Source organism: Periplaneta americana, chromosome 17 (genome assembly GCF_040183065.1).
Source record: "Periplaneta americana isolate PAMFEO1 chromosome 17, P.americana_PAMFEO1_priV1, whole genome shotgun sequence".
NCBI classification, from domain to species: Eukaryota; Metazoa; Arthropoda; class Insecta; order Blattodea; family Blattidae; genus Periplaneta; species Periplaneta americana.
The window spans coordinates 88366133-88387569 of record NC_091133.1 but is presented as its reverse complement, the minus strand read 5'-3'; the positions used below and the strand labels follow the sequence as shown (position 1 = coordinate 88387569).

At 35.1% G+C, this 21437-nt stretch overlaps 1 protein-coding gene across 1 annotated transcript; it reads right to left on the bottom strand.

Moving 5' to 3' along the window:
- Nucleotides 1–2721: 2721 nt before the first annotated feature.
- On the bottom strand, nucleotides 2722–20110 carry LOC138693154 (armadillo repeat-containing protein 6 homolog). The gene is made up of 6 exons (XM_069816844.1): nucleotides 19797–20110; nucleotides 16478–17120; nucleotides 14079–14224; nucleotides 8885–9004; nucleotides 6634–6783; nucleotides 2722–3162 (listed from the first exon to the last, which is right to left on the bottom strand). Exons 1-6 carry the CDS (start codon nucleotides 19911–19913, stop codon nucleotides 2989–2991), a joined length of 1350 nt encoding a protein of 449 aa, XP_069672945.1. The 5' UTR covers nucleotides 19914–20110; the 3' UTR covers nucleotides 2722–2988.
- Nucleotides 20111–21437: the final 1327 nt, after the last annotated feature.

The window sequence follows — 21437 nt, the reverse complement described above, 5'->3', positions numbered from 1 at the left end:
GTAGAAAACACTCAACAATATTCTTATTTAAGTGTTGCACTTGCAGCGCCAATGGTGAATGTTTCTTCATGCTTCAAATTTAATATAATTTTAAAATATTTCTTGAAAAATGGACAGACGACTTCAGCCCATGAGCCCCCGTGTCTACGACACTCAGTTCATTAATACATCCAATATTGTTTTAAAATTTAGTTTTCTTTCTTCAAAGGAAGACTTAAATGCGATTAGGTTAACAACTAAACTTGTAGTTATTATGTCCTATATTCTTAATTCAATTTTATATCTCGTGTTAATCATGAGACAGACATGTGGACTGAAATAAATATACTTCAAATTTAGCAATATATATGAGACTCCTCAAGAAAACTTGGTACGATTTTTCCAACAGTCATGGTCCCTTACAATATAGCTTCTTGAACGTCTATCTTCTGATAATACTTAAATTGAATCTATTTCTAATCACGATCTCAAAAAAAAAAAAAAAATTAACAAAATGAAAAACCACAAATCATCTGAAGAAAATTTAATAAATTGTGAATTATTATTCCAGTATTCTAGTCGTAACTGCTTAAGATTTTTTAGGTATATAAATCTGTAATGGGAGGGACAAAAAAAATCTCAGAAAGTTGGACTAAATCTGTTTTATTTCTGCATAAAAAGAAAGATATGAAGACGCAAGGAATAAGCTTATTAAGCTCCAGATACAAAATTTATTAAAATATTCTCAAAAATAAACTGTATAAATATTATGAAAATACTGATGGCAAAGAAGAGGAAGGTCCTGCTCTGATGGGTATGATATATTGAAACTATTTATGAGATTCAAAGCTGTCTCTGAAATTTGACTAAATAACAATAAAAAAAAGCACAGACAGTTTCACTTGGAGACACATATTGCTTTCTTTCCTTTTAAAAAAGCTAAAAGCTTTTGAAAGAGTTATAATCGAGAATAATCTATTGTTGCAGATATTATCAAGAGATCAGGCATCATAACAAATTATAAAAAAACATTTATAACATATATAAAATAAAGTTGATAGCAATTAGAAGTAACACCAAACTCTGACAATGCGGAAAATTTAGTAGAATAGTGCAAGGACGTTTATTATACATAAAGTGCCATCAAAATGAAACCGGACTAGGCCTATAAAAATTTGAACACTTACCTTAGAATTTAAATGTGGCCTCCATCCCCTTCGAAGTAGTCCCCTCCTGCATTACAATGATCCCACAACTTCTGCCATACGTCAATTGCTCCTTGAAAGTCTTTGCCTCGAACCACGTGAAGAACCTGCTGCAATTCAGCTTCGATCTTCTCAACAGTGTCAAAACACTGCCACTTAAACCTCAATTTAATTTTTGTAAACAAAAAGGGCTAAATCCGGTGAGTACAGAGGATGGGAATGACTGTCATAGTGTTTTTCAGCATAAAAATCCCGTGTTTTGAAGATGGTTGTGTGGAAGCATTATCGAAGTGCAGGAGCCAGTTTCTGTCATGCTACATATAGTTGTGGTTTTTTGTGACCAACGCCCTTATGTAGCAGCCAAAAGAAGTGACACTAGAAGTCTGTGTTGTCTAACCAGAAGAAACAAATCCTTGTGCAAAACTCCCTGGGTGTCGAAAAAAATAGTCATCATGCTTTTTAGATCATCTGGATTTGTCGAAAAAAATAGTCATCATGCTTTTTAGATCATCTGGATTTTTTAAAGTGGATTATTTTATGACGCTGTATCCACATCTCAGGTTATTTAGCAGCTGAATGGAATGAATGCTGGTAACATGAGTCCAGGGTCCAGACCGATAGTTACCCAGTATTTGCTCATATTGGATTGAGGGAAAACCCCATAAAAAACCTCAACCAGGTTACTTGTCCCGACTGGATTCGAAACCAGATCACTCGTTTTGTGGTCAGACACACTAACTGTTACTCCACAAGTGTGGAAATTGAGCTCTAACTAATGTCAACAATTTTTCAGAGACAAAATTAATACAGTAACATTTTTGTAATATAAGTTGTTTACATTTAATTTAGCGCCTTTTAAAGACCTCAGCAACAGGTACCGCGCCATGGCGTCGCGGTCTAAGGCATCCCGCCTAGGACTCACGTTACGGAATGCGCGCTGGTTCGAGTCCTCATGGGGGAAGAAATTTTCTCATGAAATTTCGGCCAATGTATGGGACCGGTGCCCATCCAGCATCGTGATGCACTTGGGGAGCTACGATAGGTAGCGAAATCCGGTTGCAAATACCAGCTATAACGGCTGGGGGGATCATCGTGCTAACCACATGATACCTCCATTCTGGTTGGATGATCGTCCACCTCTGCTTCGGCATGTGGGCGTGAGGCCAGCAGCCAGCTGGTCGGTCTAGGCCCTTCACGGACTGTAGCGCCACAGATTATTATTATTACAGCAACAGGTATATTTTCTTCATTGATAACATAGTAATGTACTACGTTCTGCCTACCCACTCTTTAAATACTGGCTTCGCAACAGCATTTTATAAATAATTACCAGCTTCAATAAAAAAATCATGTACAATGTATGCTCCACATAAAATTCCAATTCCAATTTCCCTCAATTCGGAACAGATCCCTGGATCTTCCAAAGAAGAAGTGGACTGAACATTCAGCATTAACATCATAACAGACAATTAAGTCTTATACTTAAATGGAAAATTAATGTTAATGATGATGGTGACGAATAAAGATATTACACTCCTTCATTTAAAGCAATATATTAAAAAACTGTATAAATCAAAACTTAACATGTAGCATAAAATAGATTAAACACATTACAAAATTAAATATTAAATTAATTAATACATAGGCCTATATTTATTAATATATTAAAAAATATTTTTAAGATTCTGCTTAAGACATTATATTCTTAATAAAGCATTCACATTATGAGGTCAGATACAATCAAAATGCAACCGTAGAAGCCACAGCATATTACATGTCACAGATGCATAACTGCTTTTCATTCTTATTCAACATCTATGCCCAAATCTCTCAACGCTGCTTTGGCGTCAAATTCGCATTTATTGCCATGTATTTTAATTGCACATTTAAGAATTTCTTCAGCTTCAAGTTTTAGGAAGCCAGTAACCAAACTTTTATCACGAGACACAATGTTCCGAATTGCCCAACTGCCTTGTTTCTGTAAAATAAGAAATAAAACATGTATAAATATTAAGGTAATTTTGTCTGACAGTCAATTTTAACCTTAGAAAGCTATAAGGATAATGACTGGTGTGCATTTAGAAATCTTGACTTTGCCTTGAGAGTACATTCTTTCCCTAATGATGTTTCATATTAAAAAACCAAGACACATTTAGTACTGAACAAGACATTCGTAATTTTAATACAAGACACAAATCAGATCTCCATCTACCCTCTGTTAATCTAAGCCGTTACGAAAAAGGAGTTCACTACTCATGTATTACTGTATTGCTTAATTATCCTGAAGCTTTGAAGGATCATTAGAGGAGGTCAGAACAGAATTAACCTAATTTTTACATACTCATACCTTTTACACAACTAATGTATTGTTTTTTCTTGTAAATTGAATTAATCTACGTACTGTGTCTGTGTATAGCTCAACTTATGAATTGTGTATGATGAAAATTCAATTAATCTGCTCGCAATATATTGTATATTTAATGTATAGCTCAATAGATAAATTGTTTATACTTGTAAATTGAGAATTAATCTGCTTACTCTGTATTGCATATTTTTGTATATTCTTGTAAATTCAATTTGAATTGTATATACACTCAGGGACAAAAAAAACCGGACACTTTAATATTTGCTGGTATTTTGCAAAATATTATCTTCTCATACAATATTATGGTAGCCATCTGTTGTTATGGAGACGTGTATACATTGTTGATTGTTTTTTGTTTTATAAACAAATCAAATATTCCAATTTTGCTTTCGTAGTCTCAGCTATAACAATTTTGTCTTAACCATTTTGTGCTTCATTATCGTTATCATTCGTTATTTCTTTATTTTTACATTTTGTGAGTTTAAGTGGGGTTGTAACATTTGTCTTAAAACAAGATGCGACCTGAAGATGTGACTCGAGCTGTAGTCCTTTACGATAATGGACGCAGTGTACGTTACATTGCAAATGTTATGAATACGGCTAGAAGCACAACCCATGATAACCCATGATGCCATAAAACGGTATAGAGAGACCCTAGAATATACCAGAAGACCAGGTTCGGGTCGTCCAAGAGCTACAAATCCAAATGAAGACAGATATATGGTGTTGAGAGTTCTTAGGGAGTGCAACCTGCCAGCTACTAGTGTAGCCCAGCAATTTGTTAACATGCATGGACGCCCAATTTCGGCCAAAACAGTTAGAAGGAGGTTGAAAGAAAGTGGACTGATATCAAGCAGACCTGCAACTGGTCCCAGATTTCTCAGGATGCATCGAGTTGAATGACTGCGTTTTGCAAATGATCACAGGGATTGGAGAAATGGACAGTGGAGCTGTGTTCTGTTCACCGATGAGTCCCGTTTCAATCTGTGCTCACCTGATGGACGTGAAAGAGTTTGGAGAAGGAGAGGAGAACAATTTTCACAGTGTTGCATTTCCGAAAATGTGCCGTATGGAGGTGGTGGAGTGATGGTTTGGGCAGGAGTGTGTACGGATGCTCGTACAGAGTTGGTTTTTGTTGAAAATGGAAGACTAACAGCTGATAGGTATATAAATGAATGTTTGGCTGATCATGTTGTGCCATTTGGCCAATTTGTAGGCGATAATTTTATTTTAATGCATGATAATGCACGGCCGCATATTGTCCATGCGGTCGGAGATTATCTCCAAGAAGTGGGAATCCATGTTCCTCCATGGCCAGCAAGGAGTCCAGACATGAACCCAATTGAACACGTGTGGGACATGCTGGGACGGCGTGTTAAGAATAGACACAGAGACCAGAATCGTTACATGAGTTGAGGCGAGCACTTGGCGAAGAATGAGAACTTATTCCTCAAGAAGACATTGCTAACCAAATTGAGAGCATGCCAAGACGTATGGATGCAGTTATTCAAGCCAGAGGGGGAAATACTCGTTACTAAAAAGAGTTTTTAATGTTTAAGGCACCATAAAATGAAAAAACAGTTAGACCAAACGATGCCATAGTTATACGCCCTTTGCAATTTTTTGTAAATTTTCTCATCAGACATTTTTATTTTTTTCAAATGTTGTCGTATAAGGTGCTAAATGGAACATTATTTTGTTTAAATGGGTTTTGTTTCATTTTGAAATAATTGGCAACCAAATACAAGCAAATATAGAAGTGTCCGGTTTTTTTTGTCCCTGAGTGTACTTATAAATTGAATTAATTGGCACGTTATATATTGCATAATTTTGTATGGCTCAGATGAAGAATTGTTCAGGCTTGTAAATTGAATTAATATTCTGTGTATTGTGTTTTGGTATAGTTCAACTGCTTGCTATGTATTGCATTTTCTTTTGTATAGTTCAACTACTTATTATGTATTGTACAATCTTTTAGAGCCATCAGTGTAGCTTGATCAGCAGACAAACTTGTCTGTTGATACGGAGCTGCGCTCGGGCTTGGGTTAGATTTCCGTTTGGTTGATTACCTGGTTGGGTTTTTACCAAGGTTTTCCCCAACTGTAAAGCAAATGTCAGGTAATCTATGGCGAATCCTCGGCCTCGCTTAACCTCATCTCGTCAAGAAACTGTGTAACTCTTAAACTGTTCGACATCTTAAAGCTTTAATGCTGATATAAGGTCTATGGAATACAGTAAATGAAATGACATGCAAAATGAAATCATAAATATTTAAAGAAACTAACTAAACAAAGAAACCTTAAGTTTCCACACATGTTTATCTATGTAACCCACCAATAACAACTGGTTGATGCCTGATATGAACTGAATGCAAGAAGTGCTTCATTGCTACACAAGAGCTATTGTTTGCATTGCAAGTTTAAAAGGGATAACACATGAATAAATGCAAGCAAATCATAGAAAGTTTACTGTATTATTGGAACACTTCCATCAAATCGGTTTATCAATTTCTCCTAAGTCCTTTTTATGCACAAAGGAGGAGGATATGGATATTAAATGTCTGGAAAATTGCAAATCTCTTGAGATTTGTGGACCTTGCATCCAAATATTGAGAAGCAAGAAAGAAGGTAACGTCACTGTTAAATCCTGAGCATTAAGTACACACATACATGCTAAATTATTGCTCAGTTGATTTCCCATGTCTTCAAATATGGTCAATTCAGACCTTCTTAGATTCTGCTGGTCTGGCAATATCAAGAATTCCATTTCTGAAGTGAGGTACCTCGAAGGCAGAAATCATTACCCCTAGCACAACTGAATTTTGTTTAGTGCCTGTGATACATGATCTCGTGCGTCACTTTTTTTTAAACATGTCATACCAAGGATTTCTATCATCCTTAAAAATGAATTGCCTTCAATCAAGTTTGAATCTTCGAATCTCACATCCAATACAAAGCTTGGTAACCATTAAGCCAATAAGTTAAATATGATAATTTGAGAATTAATATGAATATGTACATTTTTTTACTAAAAACGTAATATTACAAATAAATTTAAGTATAATTAAGAAAACAGTACACAAACCTGCACTGATGAATCATTTAAATGAATTTTCATGCCTTGCAAAATAACTTCTGGTGCTCCATCATCATAGAGAACTTTGGCATTCGTGGGGCACTTCAGAGTAAGAGCAGCCATTGCTGTACAGCCAGCTCCTACAAGTCCAGCTGAGGCCTAAAATATTATTTAAATAACATAAATTCCAACTGGAAGTGACAAACCTGTAAAATTACCTGTCCTTATTGCATTAAAACTAAGCACGGACAAATCTGTTACAACCTACTTCACTCATTATCAATTTTGAAAGTTCATACATAAAAAATTAAGTACATGAAACAAAAATATTCATTTATATTCAATGCCAAGCCAACTGGGGCAATTAGGGGAAAGAGTGGGGGGAGTTTTAGCATTCTCGTTTCACAGGATTCCACAATGGGATGGATTTAGCGGGGGTTCCTCAGGGCTCCATTTTGGGTCCTTTCCTGTTTATAGTTATGTTAAATGATGTTGGACAATTTGTAAACCGTAATTCTAAAGTTATTTTGTATGCAGATAATACAACTTTCCTAAATGTTAATAGGTCACTTGATATTCTTACAGAACAAACAGAAAGCACATTACATCAGCGTAAAGTTTGGTTTCATAAAAATGTTTTTTTTATCAATGATGAAAAAACACAAATGTTGACATTTACTAAAAAAGATATTAGTGAGGGTAACCAAGAGGATATTAAACTGTTAGGTTTCCTCATAGATAGACATCTATCTTGGAAATCACATATTAGGTATGTATGCATTAAGTGATCTTCTGTAACCTATTTGTTAAAAAAATTGATGAACATTGTTAGTTTTGAATATGTTCGAAATGCATACTTTGCCTTTTTTCAAAGTGTATTCAGATATGCACTTATTTTGTGGGGAAATTCTAGTGATATGACAGACATTTTATTAATTCAAAAGAAAGTTATTAGAATACTGACAGCTTCAAAAATTAGAACACACTGTAGACCTCTGTTCATACAGACAGGTATTCAAACCGTCATAAATCTGTACATATATGATGTTCTAGTGTTCATGAAAGAACATTTGCAAGATTTTAATATGAGAAGTGAGGTACACAATCATACAACGAGGAATAGGCAATTATTAGATTATCCACTTTGTAGACTTAGTGTGACAAAAAAATACTATAAATTGATTGGAATCAAATTATTTAATAAGCTCCCTATAAACATTCAACTTCTTCCTGTTCAAATTTATAAAACAAAATTGTACAGTTGGTTAATTAAAAACCCACTTTACTCAATAAATGAGTTCTTTGAAATTGACATACATTTTTAAACAATGCAGTTTTAAATGTTATGGTTGTTGTTTCTTAATTTTTTTTAATAATGAGATTTTAAATGAAACCTAGTGGTAAATCAATTTACATTTAAATTTCAATGTATTAATGAACAGAGCAAATTGCACTACCTTATGTTGCATTTTTTAAGTTTATTATTAGCCTCTGTTTGTAGTATTCTTAATTAGTTATTAAACATATGACAATTGATACTGTCTTTTATCTAGTAAATATAGTACTTTTAACTTTATATTAAGAATTTGATAAATATCTACATTGTTTTTATAATTAAATTTTTATTTTGTATATCTATGAAATGTATTGCAGTAAGATTGTAACATTTGACAATGTCGATAGTAAAGTTTTTCATTCAATGACAATAAAGATTATTATTATTATTATTATTATTATTATTATTATCCACTGGAATACAATTCTTTTATTGAGTGATATTAATTGAGAGAGCATTTAGATCTTGTATAACAGTTTGTTGGAGGGAAATAATATTTTGTCAGGAGGGAGATGTGTTATTATGGATTCAATATAACGTTAAGTTATTATTCCAGAAAAACACCTCAATTATCGTTCAATTTCATACAATCAGATAGAAATTTTCGATAGTTTAAATTCTGATAGTTTTTGTTATAGTATGACAATCTTTCATGCATGAACAATGGAGGCTACCAGTCAAAAAGACCATCCTTGCTGTATATTCCAACATAATGAAATGGTTATCCCTTGTGAAGCTATCTTCTTTTTAAAATTGGCCGTTTTATTGTAAACAGAAAAAAAGTACACTACATGTCATAGTCCATATCAGATTAAACTAATTCACCTACTCCATTAATTGTACTCACGAAACAAATACATTTGTAAATTAATCATTTCGATATATATGATACACACATAATACTGAAAAATCTAACATCATTACCTCATGTCGGTGCATTGCTGATATTAGGAATGGAGCAATTCCATGCTTAATTATTTTTATCTTCACATTATCATTACCAGCAAGTCCCTTCACCAATTTCAGGCACAGTCGATTCAACTTCTGAAATAAAAAGCACAAAACAGAAAGGTCATTCATTCTTGTCTCCATAGTGCAATAACCGAAATACTCATTGTGATTGGCACCAATTCCAGATACTCCAACAATAATCTATTCTGTAAAATGTATGATCCAGGAAACTCAAAGAGTCAGTCTTCTGATAAAAATGGTGCATGCTTTATTTCCCCACTGTTATTACATAAGTGACAACAGTAATAAAAAACTGCAGAGAAATGATGTATGTACCATTCATACTGCAATGGGTATATACCCGGTGGCAGTGGTAACTAATTACACTCAATAATGACAATAATAAACTTATTAATTAAAAATACAATTAGGCCTAGTAATAATAATAATTAATACTAACAATAATTTATAATAATAATAATAATAATAATAATAATAATAATAATAATAATAATAATAATAACAGGGAATATCCTAAATTAAATGAAGCACAATCACTTAAAATAACATTTAAAATAAATCTAATTTGTATCTTAAACCTAAGTTCGAACTAAAACCCACGAGTATGATATGTTCATATCTGCACAAGTACCTTTCAACATTACACTCATTTCGCTGTCAACTCACTCACTGCACTGGAACTACGACACATTTCACTGATTCTATCCTGATTTCACTAATACTTCAAAAACATTTCACTGTTCAAATACTTTGCACTGCCACTATAAACTATAAAGCTTCACCGACAGGAACACGTTTCACTTACACAACACACTTCACTGACACAACATAATTCTTCAGTGATACAACATTTCAATAACAAAATATCATTTACACCCTTTAAATACTGTGTATAATTACCGTCTATTAGTAAAGTCCTTAAGCCTACTTTTAAATACATTTTTGGTTGTTGGTAAAGCCTTTAGTAAGTCTGCAGGTAAAGCATTCCAGTCCCTGATAATACGATTGAGAAAAGAAAACTTTCCAGTGTCCGTCCTCTGTTTTCTTTCCCTCAATTTATATGAGTGGTCGTTCCTTGAAGAGTAATTTGGTGGCTGCAACCTATTTTTTGTTTCTCTCCAGGCAGGCTCACCTCTGTATATTTTGAACAGTGCGCATAATCAAATTCGCATTCTCCTGTCCGTGAGTGTGTCCCATTTTAATGGTGAATTTTTCCGACAACACTTGAGAGCCCGTTTTTTAATCTTTTCCAGTGTCTTAATATATTCTAATCTGTAAGGATCCCAACATGCAGCACCATATTCAATTACTGGACGTATTAGTGATTTATATGCAATCTCTTTGGATTTATCGGAGCCTTTTCTTAGTATCCTCATCACAAAGTGTAACGCTCTCCATGCTTTTCCTGCTATGTCTGTAATGTGTTCCCCCCAGCCGAGATCGCTGCTAAATGTTATTACGAGGTATTTACATTTGTTAACTTCCGGAATGGTTTCACCCCCTAATGTATACAATGCGACTATTTTATTTCTTTTCCTTGTAAAGATGAAAGGATGACAGCAGTAAGCCCAATGCTTAAAGCTCTGTAACCTAATTCTGACTCCCTTCTAACCTCCAAAGTTCACTTCTTCCTTATAACACGACTTTCCCATTCCCTAATCTTCCCTCTCCTTTCTTTACAAACCATGGCAGATTCACCCTTAGCTTCAGAATCGAAAGCAGATGTTACCTTCTCCCTCCTGTAATACGCCATCACAGGCTTAACCTTGGCTTGAGAGTCAATAACAATAGTACACTTGCATTTCATACCAACTTCAGACATTTCTTCTGCCCCTCTCATAACAAAAGCTCAAGACAAATCTATTATAAATATCCTACACCTACAATCCTATTTCCCTTATCATATAAACCAGTGCAAATTATTCAATCAATCAATCGTTTATTAATGTCATGAGCAACAGTTTGTTGCAATAGACATAAAATATACTAAATTACAATCTATTTCATAAATCCAGAATACATCAAAAACCCCTTTGGTTAATATTCTGGAAAAAACATTTTCTTTAGTTCTCAAACTCATCAATTCAGACGTATTTTAATGTGTTACAAATGTTGAAAGAAAGTGTTTTTAAAGCAAATGACCATATAAAAGGTAGTGAAAAGTAGAAAGCAGTGAATACAATACAATTTGTACTAAATGAATCTACTCTACACTACAATAACCTAACCTAAAAATTGAATAAATGTAAAGCAAGGCATACCAAAAATCTGAACAAACTAAGCTGTCACTGTTCCTAGACCTTACGAAAACTGTGTGTTATCTAATGCCTACACACTTCACTTGTGTGACTCGGGTTCCGAATATTGCGGATAGATGGAAGGACTGTTACCCATTTTCAATTTGTACACCACTTTGGCAGGCCATGCTGGTGATGTGTATCTGTGAAGAGTTACATTGTGTACTAGAGTGACTGTATGTGTAAGTGTCCATGTAAGTATAATGTAGGGAATAGGTGAGGAGGATGATGGTGAGGAAGGGAGAAGGGGAAACCCAGTGCCAGCACATAGCCTATTCCTGTCGAACAGCACCAAGGGAGCCACCAGGCTTAACGTCTCCATCCAACAAACGAATCACTATCAACAGTGACATATGCCTTCCCTTTATGTGCACTGCGGAGAGATTTCGGATTTAACCCAGGCATATTAGTGCACGATTTAGTGGTTAGAAGTTGTGCATCGCCATCTCTTTTAATCCCGAAGTAGAAATTTTACATTAAAATTTCTGACTCCTCTGGGAATTGAACCCGGGCCAGCTAGTCTGGAAGCAGACGCAATGCTACAGAGCTAACTTGGCGGATCCTTACGAAAACTCTTTTTTATCTATTAAAAAGTGTTACACAAGGCATACCAAAAGTCTAAGTAAACCGAACCTAACCTGTCACTCATCCTCGGCTTTACAAAAACTTGATTTCTATTTACCTATCTATCTACCAAGCTTTTTGCCAACCATAGTGAAATATTACCTAGAGAAAACTCTGATCGAAATTGCATATGGAATGTAAATGCAATTTTGATAAAGTTCAGAGGTTCGTCAGTCCTGGTAATACACTCAGGGACAAAAAAAACCGGACACTTTAATATTTGCTGGTATTTTGCAAAACATTATCTTCTCATACAATATTATGGTAGCCATCTGTTGTTATGGAGACGTGTATACATTGTTGATTGTTTTTTGTTTTATAAACAAGCTATTACAACCAATTTTGCTTTCGGAGTCTCAGCTATAACAATTTTGTCTCAACCATTTTGTGCTCCATTATCGTTATCATTTGTTATTTCTTTATTTTTACATTTACTGAGTTTAAGTGGGGTTGTAACATTTGTCTTAAAACAAGATGCGACCTGAAGATGTGGCTCGAGCTGTAGTCCTTTATGATGATGGACGCAGTGTACGTTACATTGCAAATGTTATGAATATGGCTAGAAGCACAACCCATGATGCCATAAAACGGTATATAGAGACCCTAGAATATACCAGAAGACCAGGTTCGGGTCGTCCAAGAGCTACAAATCCAAATGAAGACAGGTATATGGTGTTGAGAGTTCTTAGGGAGCGCAACCTGCCAGCTACTAATGTAGCCCAGCAATTTGTTAACATGCATGGACGCCCAATTTCGGCCAAAACAGTTAGAAGGAGGTTGAAAGCAAGTGGACTGATATCAAGTAGACCTGCAACTGGTCCCAGACTTCTCAGGATGCATCGAGTTGAATGACTGCATTTTGCAAATGATCACAGGGATTGGAGAAATGGACAGTGGAGCTGTGTTCTGTTCACCGATGAGTCCCGTTTCAATCTGTGCTCACCTGATGGACGTGAAAGAGTTTGGAGAAGGAGGGGAGAACGATTTTCACAGTGTTGCATTTCCAAAAATGTGCCGTATGGAGGTGGTGGAGTGATGGTTTGGGCAAGAGTGTGTACGGATGCTCATACAGAGTTGGTTTTTGTTGAAAATGGAAGACTAACAGCTGATAGGTATATAAATGAATGTTTGGCTGATCATGTTGTGCCATTTGGCCAATTTGTAGGCGATAATTTTGTTTTAATGCATAATAATGCACGGCCGCATATTGCCCATGCGGTCAGAGATTATCTCCAAGAAGTGGGAATCCATGTTCTTCCATGGCCAGCAAGGAGTCCAGACATGAACCCAATTGAACACGTGTGGGACATGCTGGGACAGTGTGTTAAGAATAGATGACCGAGACCAGAATCATTACAAGAGTTGAAGCGAGCACTTGGCGAAGAATGGGAACTTATTCCTCAAGAAGACATTGCTAACTAAATTGAGAGCATGTCAAGATGTATGGATGCAGTTATTCAAGCCAGAGGGGGTAATACCCGTTACTAAAAAGAGTTTTTAAAGTTTAAGGCACCATAAAATGAAAAAACAGTTAGACCAAATGATGCCATAGTTATACGCCCTTTGTAATTTTTTGTAAATTTTCTCATCAGAGATTTTTTTTTTCAAATGTTGTCGTATAAGGTGCTAAATGAAACATTATTTTGTTTAAATGAGTTTTGTTTCATTTTGAAATAATTGGCAACAAAATACAAGCAAATATAGAAGTGTCCGGATTTTTGTCCCTGAGTGTATTTCACTTTATACAAAGAACAAACTATAATTTTGAAATATCCCAATAAAATGGAAATATCCCTACCCCTTGAGGTACATGAGTCTTTTACAGCTTTTCAACAAATATTTTAGTCCTCTGCAGACTAAAAGTATGGAATTACAGTGAAACTTAATGAAGAGTAACTTCAAATCATTAACATTACTTATAAAATTCCACGACACATTAAAAAAATTAAAAAGGAAACTGGGTCAAGTATTCCTTATTTCACCAAAATATGAATTATAAACCTCACCATCATGTCGTAACTGAAGACACACATGCTTCCAGTTTCATCAGCCACAAACATGTATTTTCGTAAAATTATTATAAACTGACGAAATAAATTAAATGTGCAGACAAATTCAAATCACTGCTGTTAACAACCATATCAGTGCCTATCCATTTTTCATTCTCCGAGTAAACTCCCTTCTTATTCTGACTATAATTTGTTCCTAAAGTAAATAAGACTTACCTCACTGTCAGGATAATGGACCATAACATCCATAATAAAAGTAAGACCTCCAGCTTCCTCCACTATTTGGCAGAACTCATTTCTAACAATCAATGCAGTTAATGTCAGAATTACGTCACAAACTGTATCCTTATCACCATGAAATTCTGAAATCAGAGATCAGTGTCATAACAACATGACGAAAGTCTCCCAGATAGAGGTCTGGTCTTTCTGTCTATTGACCCCAATGTCCAATATGTAGGCCTATTGAAGTTCACTTCACATATAACATAAATATCTCGCTTTTACTATGCAAATTAATATAATTTATATTTTCCTATTTTAAATTCACTAGTCCTAGAAGAAATCCACTAAGTTATATAATTATGTTTTAACAGACACTAAGTGAATGAAATTATAAGTATTCAAGAAGTCAGCAATGTATGCAATGGAGGGGGAAAGGAATTGGCCACCCTAACCCATTACCTCCTGGCTTAGTTGCCTCAAAAAACCTCCAGTGTCGCATGCTATAGAAAACCCCAAGTTACTGCTTATGCCAACATAGAGTAAATACAAACGATGAACATGCAAAAAATTCCATTACGAAGATAGTAAATAGGCTATTTATCTCTTTATCCTGAAATCAGTGGCGTATACTGGTTAATGGGTTTGGGCTACCGCTGACCCTATTATTACACAAAATATATCTAACAATTACTTTAATTTTAATTACTATGGTAAAACTAATAATATAAAATTATTACATTATGTTATATTATAAACTTTTTCTTTTGTAATTTCCTTGGGCTACCGCCGGTAGCCCCGGTAGCCCGCAAAATACGCCCCTGCCTGAAATGTACTGGAGACCACTGGTTCTCTAGCCAAAAATATTATAATTTGAGACATATGACAAACTTTTTGCAGTTCATTTTATATTTCAGATGTGTCTAGTAATATCATAAAATAATGTTATAAATTTTCAATCAAAGACACAACTATCTGCAAATGTTTATTTGCTACATGAACATAAGGTATATAAACGTTTTCGCCTTGTGGGGCATCATCAGATATATTAAAATTATGTGATATGAACTTAGATTAAATTAGATTTATAAAAGGCAAATACGAACAGTGTGTAATACATGGTGATAAAATTTCATGAGTTATATGTATACTAATTGTAACAAGAAAAAAAATTATGAATTTCAATGTAGTGTAAATTCAAATATGATTAAAATTGGAATTGTGTGTACATATAACTCATGTTACATTATCCATTTATTCATTTTAACATGATCATAATTTGCATAACATTATTCGAAAAGTATGTACTATAATGTAACATGAGTTATATGTACACACAATTCCAATTTTAATCAATTTGAATTTATACTACATTGAAATTCATCATTTTATTTCTTGTTACAATTAGTATACATATAACTCATGAAATTTTATCACCATGTTCGTATTTGCCTTTTATACGAGGGGGATCCAGGAAATAACGACCGTTCGCGCATACCCACCGCGCAGCTGACTCCCCTTCCTTGTTTGAAGGTCAACTGGCTTCCTTAACATGTGTTCTCATAATGTTGTGAGTACTGGTTGCAACAAGTCGCCATTGTGCATTTTGTGTTACTTCAAAATGAACGACGTGATTGATAATCCCGCTGACTGTGAGGTGAGGAGTGTGATTCGATTTTTGAATGCCCGACATTTGAAACCTGCAGAAATTTACCGGCAATTGAAAGAAGTGTATGGTGATACTGTAATGAATGAAAGAAATGTGAGAAAATGGTGTGAAATGTTCAACAATGGGCGAACAAATGTCTACGATGAAACTCGACCCGGACGCCCATCACTCATCACAGAAGACCTCAAGACTAAAGTGAACGACAGAATCTTGCAAGACAGGCGCACATCACCTTTTCACTAAGCTGAAAGACTTTCTGGGTGGTACGCGTTTTGGAAATGATGAAGAGTTGAAGAAGACAGTGAACACCTGGCTTAATGAACTGGCGGCAGAGGAGTATAACACGGGAATTCTAAAGCTAGTGAATAGATACGACAAATGTTTAAATGTAGGTGGTGATTATGTAGAGAAGTAAAGGAAGCTTCAGTTATGTAACAGACTTTGTTTTTTCAAATAAATATATTTTTTTTAATTATTACAACAAAACGGTCGTTATTTCCTGGATTCCCCTCGTAAATCTAATTTAATCTAAGTTCAGATCACATAATTTTAATATATCTGATGATGCCCCACAAGGCGAAAACGTTTATATACCTTATATTCATGTAGCAAATAAACATTTGCAGATAGTTGTGTCTTTGATTGAAAATTTATAACATTATTTTATGATATGACAAACTACCTAAGTAGGCCTACCTAATTGCATTAAGAAAGCTTGTGAACTTACTTTTCAGTAAATCTGTCAGGGTACATAAAATCTCTTCTGCTAAAGCTCTCGCATGGTCATGAGACTTCCCAAACTGCACTCGAATGTCGTCATCCAACACAAGAGCCCTCGCAACCCCACATACGCCTCTCACAATTCCTGGTGGAGCATCTTGATGCAATAATACTTTCAACCTTGTGAGTATCTTCATTGCAAATATATCCTGACGATTTTGTTCATGTTTGATACAACACTCTTTTGTCCATTCCAGAACTTTCTTCTGTATACATTCATCATTTACATTATCTAAGTATGAAATAATGATTTGAATTCCCCGTTCGTTCAAAAGATCTGGATGTCCAGCCATCAATGCTATCATTGCACTGAGCGCTGCATTTGCAATGTCATTAGATGACTGACACATTTCCAATATATCTAGCAACACATTATAGGTCCCAATCTTAGCAGCAAAAACTTTATGTGCAATGCTTTTGTTACATTCTTCTTTCACAGTTAATAACTCTTCAATAATTGTATCATCTTGTCTAGGAGATTTCTTTATAAGTTCACTTAAGTTATTGATTGTTGCTGTAAGTTCATTTCTCGAAGCACCGGGAATACTGTCCATTACAGCTTCTTTAACAATGTTGCTTAAATCAACACCCTGAAACAACACTTTTTTTTTTTTCATCAAGCCTTACAATACACAAAAATAATTTGATTGTGTTATTCAGAATGACAGCAGGATATAGCCTAAAAGAAATTTAGATTTGTAAAGATAATTCAGAAGTTAGTTTACTAATACTGTAATAGGATTAGATTGAAGGAAATTTCGGAAAATCTCATCAGACCTATAAAATGTCTGAACTCCCAATGGAATATAATGAACAAATTTTACAGGCTTAATTGTTAAAATCACTGCTTGCTGGATCACATCCTATGGCTGCTTACACTGCCTGCCCAATCAACGTTTATGCGCGAGTAAATGCTAAATGGCAGGTAGTGGCTTTGCATACACTGATAATGTCAATAGCGGTCAGATAGCGGACTCTGATAACGGTGGGCACTGCCTGCCACCTAGCGGCGAAATAACTTTGATTGAGCAGGTAGTTTACACAGCAGGCAGTGGTTAAAATAATTTAGTAACTTAGTAGAATATGTAGGCCTACACAAAAAACAATAACCTACAGGCCTAAGCAAAACATTGATTGAAAAAAAAGTAGTAATGTTTCATGGAAATTTCATAATAAATTCTCTTTAAATTATACTGCATTAAATATTCAAGAAACTGAGGACTATGAGGTCCCGTAGTCATGAAAACAATAATTATTTAGTGTATTATTGATATTGTTGTCTATAGCATATGGCAGAACTACATAAGAAGCTCAGAAGATCAAAAAAGTTACATCCTAAACAAAATTTAACATGTGGCTGAAGTAGCCTACTTGTGGTAAAATAAAGTAGACTTACTTACAATTATTTGGTGCTGTTACCACTCGGTACCCCTTTTTCAAGGGCAGCTATTCTTTTTGGATTTTTCTCTCTCTATAATCACTTGTTTGTTACTTGGTTACTTGGATACTGTGAGAAACGTTTGCATATACTACATGAAATGTATGTAGAGTTTTTTTGTTGGTTAAAGCCTTAAACAAAAATGTAGTGGGCCTAAGTATTTTCATAATGGGGCATAATAAAATTACCTGCAAGCTTTTTTCGTTTGCTTGATCTATCCTGTAACTTAATATTGTTTTTAATAAAAAAAATACGAAATAGGCCTCATTCATTATCATTTACCGGTAATTCCTTCTGCTTGGAAATTTTACAATTTTGAAGAGTTTAAAATGTACTAGGTGTATCTAAAAATGCCACACTCCCTGTGACATTATCAATTTGAGTATAACAATGTAGATTTTCCATTTATTTAAGACTGCCTAGTGACTGTAAAGTAGATAAACACAAACATTACCAATCACTTCATGACATTATCTTGGCCTATTAGAAAAGTTTATTTATCAGTAAACTCGTATGTGAAGCCCTTAATGAGAATTAAATGGGTACTAAGTTACTACGGTTATTGCTAGTTTAATTATTACCGACACAAAATGACGTACCTAGGCCTAAGGCGATATTAAATTTCCACTGGAGTTGGGTACTGAACACGTAATATTGTAAAGAGATTTCACAGTTCAAAATAATAAGGCCTATGAAATGAAATCTTTTGAAGATTTTTATACCTATACTGATTCCCACTGAAATATTTGACTAAACTTCTGAACACCGTTACCTTCCTTCCCCCTCTTCCCCTTTTAAGATAAATTGACAGTGAGGACACTGATGAATGATCGTTTGCGTTTATAAATTTAATAATCTGATTGGCTATGTATTGTATACTTTTAGTAGAGCCATCGATGTAGCTCAGTCGGCAGACTCACTAGGCTGCTGATCCGGAGCTGCATTCGGGCTTGGATTGGATCCCCCTTTGGTCTTTGGTTTCTTCCGAGGTTTTCCACAGCCGTGGAACTGAAGCCGGATGGTCTATGGCGAGTCCTTGGCATCAACCCCCTTGATTTGATTACCCCCCTTTGATTTGATTACCTGGTTGCGTTTTTCCGAGGTTTTCCCCAACCAAAAGGCAAAGGCCGGGTAATATTTTGGCGAATCCTCGGACCTCACCTCATCTCACTACATCTCGCTCAAATATTGTAAAAAATTGCACAAAATTGTAAAAATTGTAGAAAATTACTAAATTGTAAAACTATAAAAATTTGTAAAAATTGTAATTGTAATATGGTAAAATTTTGACTTGTTCCACATCTTAAAGCTTCATTGCTCATGTAAGATCTATGGAATAAAATAAATGAATGAATGAATACTGAAATTTTCCCTGTTTATTAATTTCGTTTATCTTCACTATTAGCCAAGATAGCAATTTACTTTACAATTTGATAATGACAGAACTTTGCGTTACCACAATATTGTGATTTGAACAATGGTCAATGGAATGTACCGTAACGACAATAACACATTTTGGTTAGAGTGGACTTTTTTTACTTGGTTATTTAACGACGCTGTATTAACTACGGGGTTATTTAGCGTCGATGGAATTGGTGATAGCGAATTGAGGCCTAGGATTCGCCATAGATCATCTGAACTTGCCTTAAGGTGGGGGAAAACTTCGGAAAAAACCCAACCAGGTACTCAAACTAATCGGGAATCGAACCTGCGCCTGAGCGCAACTCCGGATCGGCAGGCGAGCGCGTTAGTCGCCTAGCTACACCGGTAGCTATTAAGGTAGAAATTCAGTAGATTAAAATACCGGTACCTAACCTATTACACCTACTTGCGCTTCGAACTGTTGCACTGCCTCTTGTACTGCTTCTTCAGGACTCATATCAAATTCTTCCATATTTTCCTTCACAACATCATCGAAAGTTTCCTGAGTTATTACGCGAACCATATTGTTAAAGAATGATAATACAATACTAGTTCTTACAATTACCCCAACGCACACACAATTTTTGACAGTTTCCTCTATTTATATGTTTACGCAATACGCACGCCTTTTCCCACTCAACTGTTTCAACCATAGATCACACCCGTAACATGGATAAATATTTATCCATGCCCGTAACTTTACTCAGTCTATTACCAAAGATAATTACTCAATATCAAAGACGAGAAAGATCTCGCAGTTCTTCGCAACGGATGCCATGACATAAATTGGACAGGACCAAACGGCGAGCTGCGCAGCGCCCTGACAAGACTATAAAATAGAGTCTGGAATGACACATGCGGATCTCTTGTCAAAATCATTGACACTTCTAAGAACTGTTAATTATTTATAATTACAGAAATGCTTCAACTTGTCAAACTGTGTGTTAAAAGCTGCTCTACACGGTTCAATTTTCCATGCAATCTGGGGAAAATGATGAAAGAACTGAGTTGAAAACGCACGTTCAATTAAGATGCATGTAGATTTTATGTCTACGTGGTGTGTCGTGTTGAACGTCATCTTCACTACATAATATATATACATAATCGTTTCAAAAAGTTTCCGGAATATTTTTTTTTTTTTTCACCGAAATGAATAATGTTATGTAGTATATTTCTGTTTCTTGTGTTGGCATCATTGATGATGTCACTTCTGTAGATGTGTAGAAGTTTCATGATCTGTCATTGTTGTTGTTGAATTGACTGTTGTTTATGTGATAATCGTTCGTCGCATTTCAGAATGTGGGACACAGAGCAACGCGCAAATATCAAATTTTGTGTTTTATTGCACAAATCTCCTTCTGAGACATTAAGAATGCTCCAAGAAGCTTATGGTGAAGCAGCAATGAAAAAAACGCAGGTCTATACTTGGCATAAACGTTTTTCTGAAGGCCGTATGAGTATCAAAGACGACCAGCGCTCCGGTCGACCTTCAACTGCAATTAATGAAGCAAACATACAGCGTGTGCGGGATGTCATTAGAGATGACCGACGAAAGACTATTAAAAACGTATCAGCGGAGGTTGGAATTTCCGTTGGAAGTGTTCAAAAAATTCTGCACAAAAATTCTTCGCGGGCGCAAAAGAAATCACTGCAAATGCGAGAGCGCTGAGAGCTACTTCACAAAATGGTTTCCAGGATTGCTTCCAAACACTATATGCGTTGACAGAAGTGTGTCACTGAGGAAGAGAACTATTTTGAAGGGAATGTTGTGTAAATCAACTTATTTCTGTATTAATTACAAATTCCGGGAACTTTTTGAATCAAGTAAAGGTGAGGAGACGAAACTTGGCATGTGAGCTGTGTGAGAAAGGAAAGAATGAGCTATCAAAAAGAGAGTTTGTCCATGATGATTAATATTATATGAATCTATCGACATGGAAATTAATCTAAAACTAAAATCTATCTTCCCCCTCCCTACCAATTGGTGATATAGCCAAGGCACATAACATAAGGACACAGGACAGGTCTTGCCTTATCTACTGTAGTA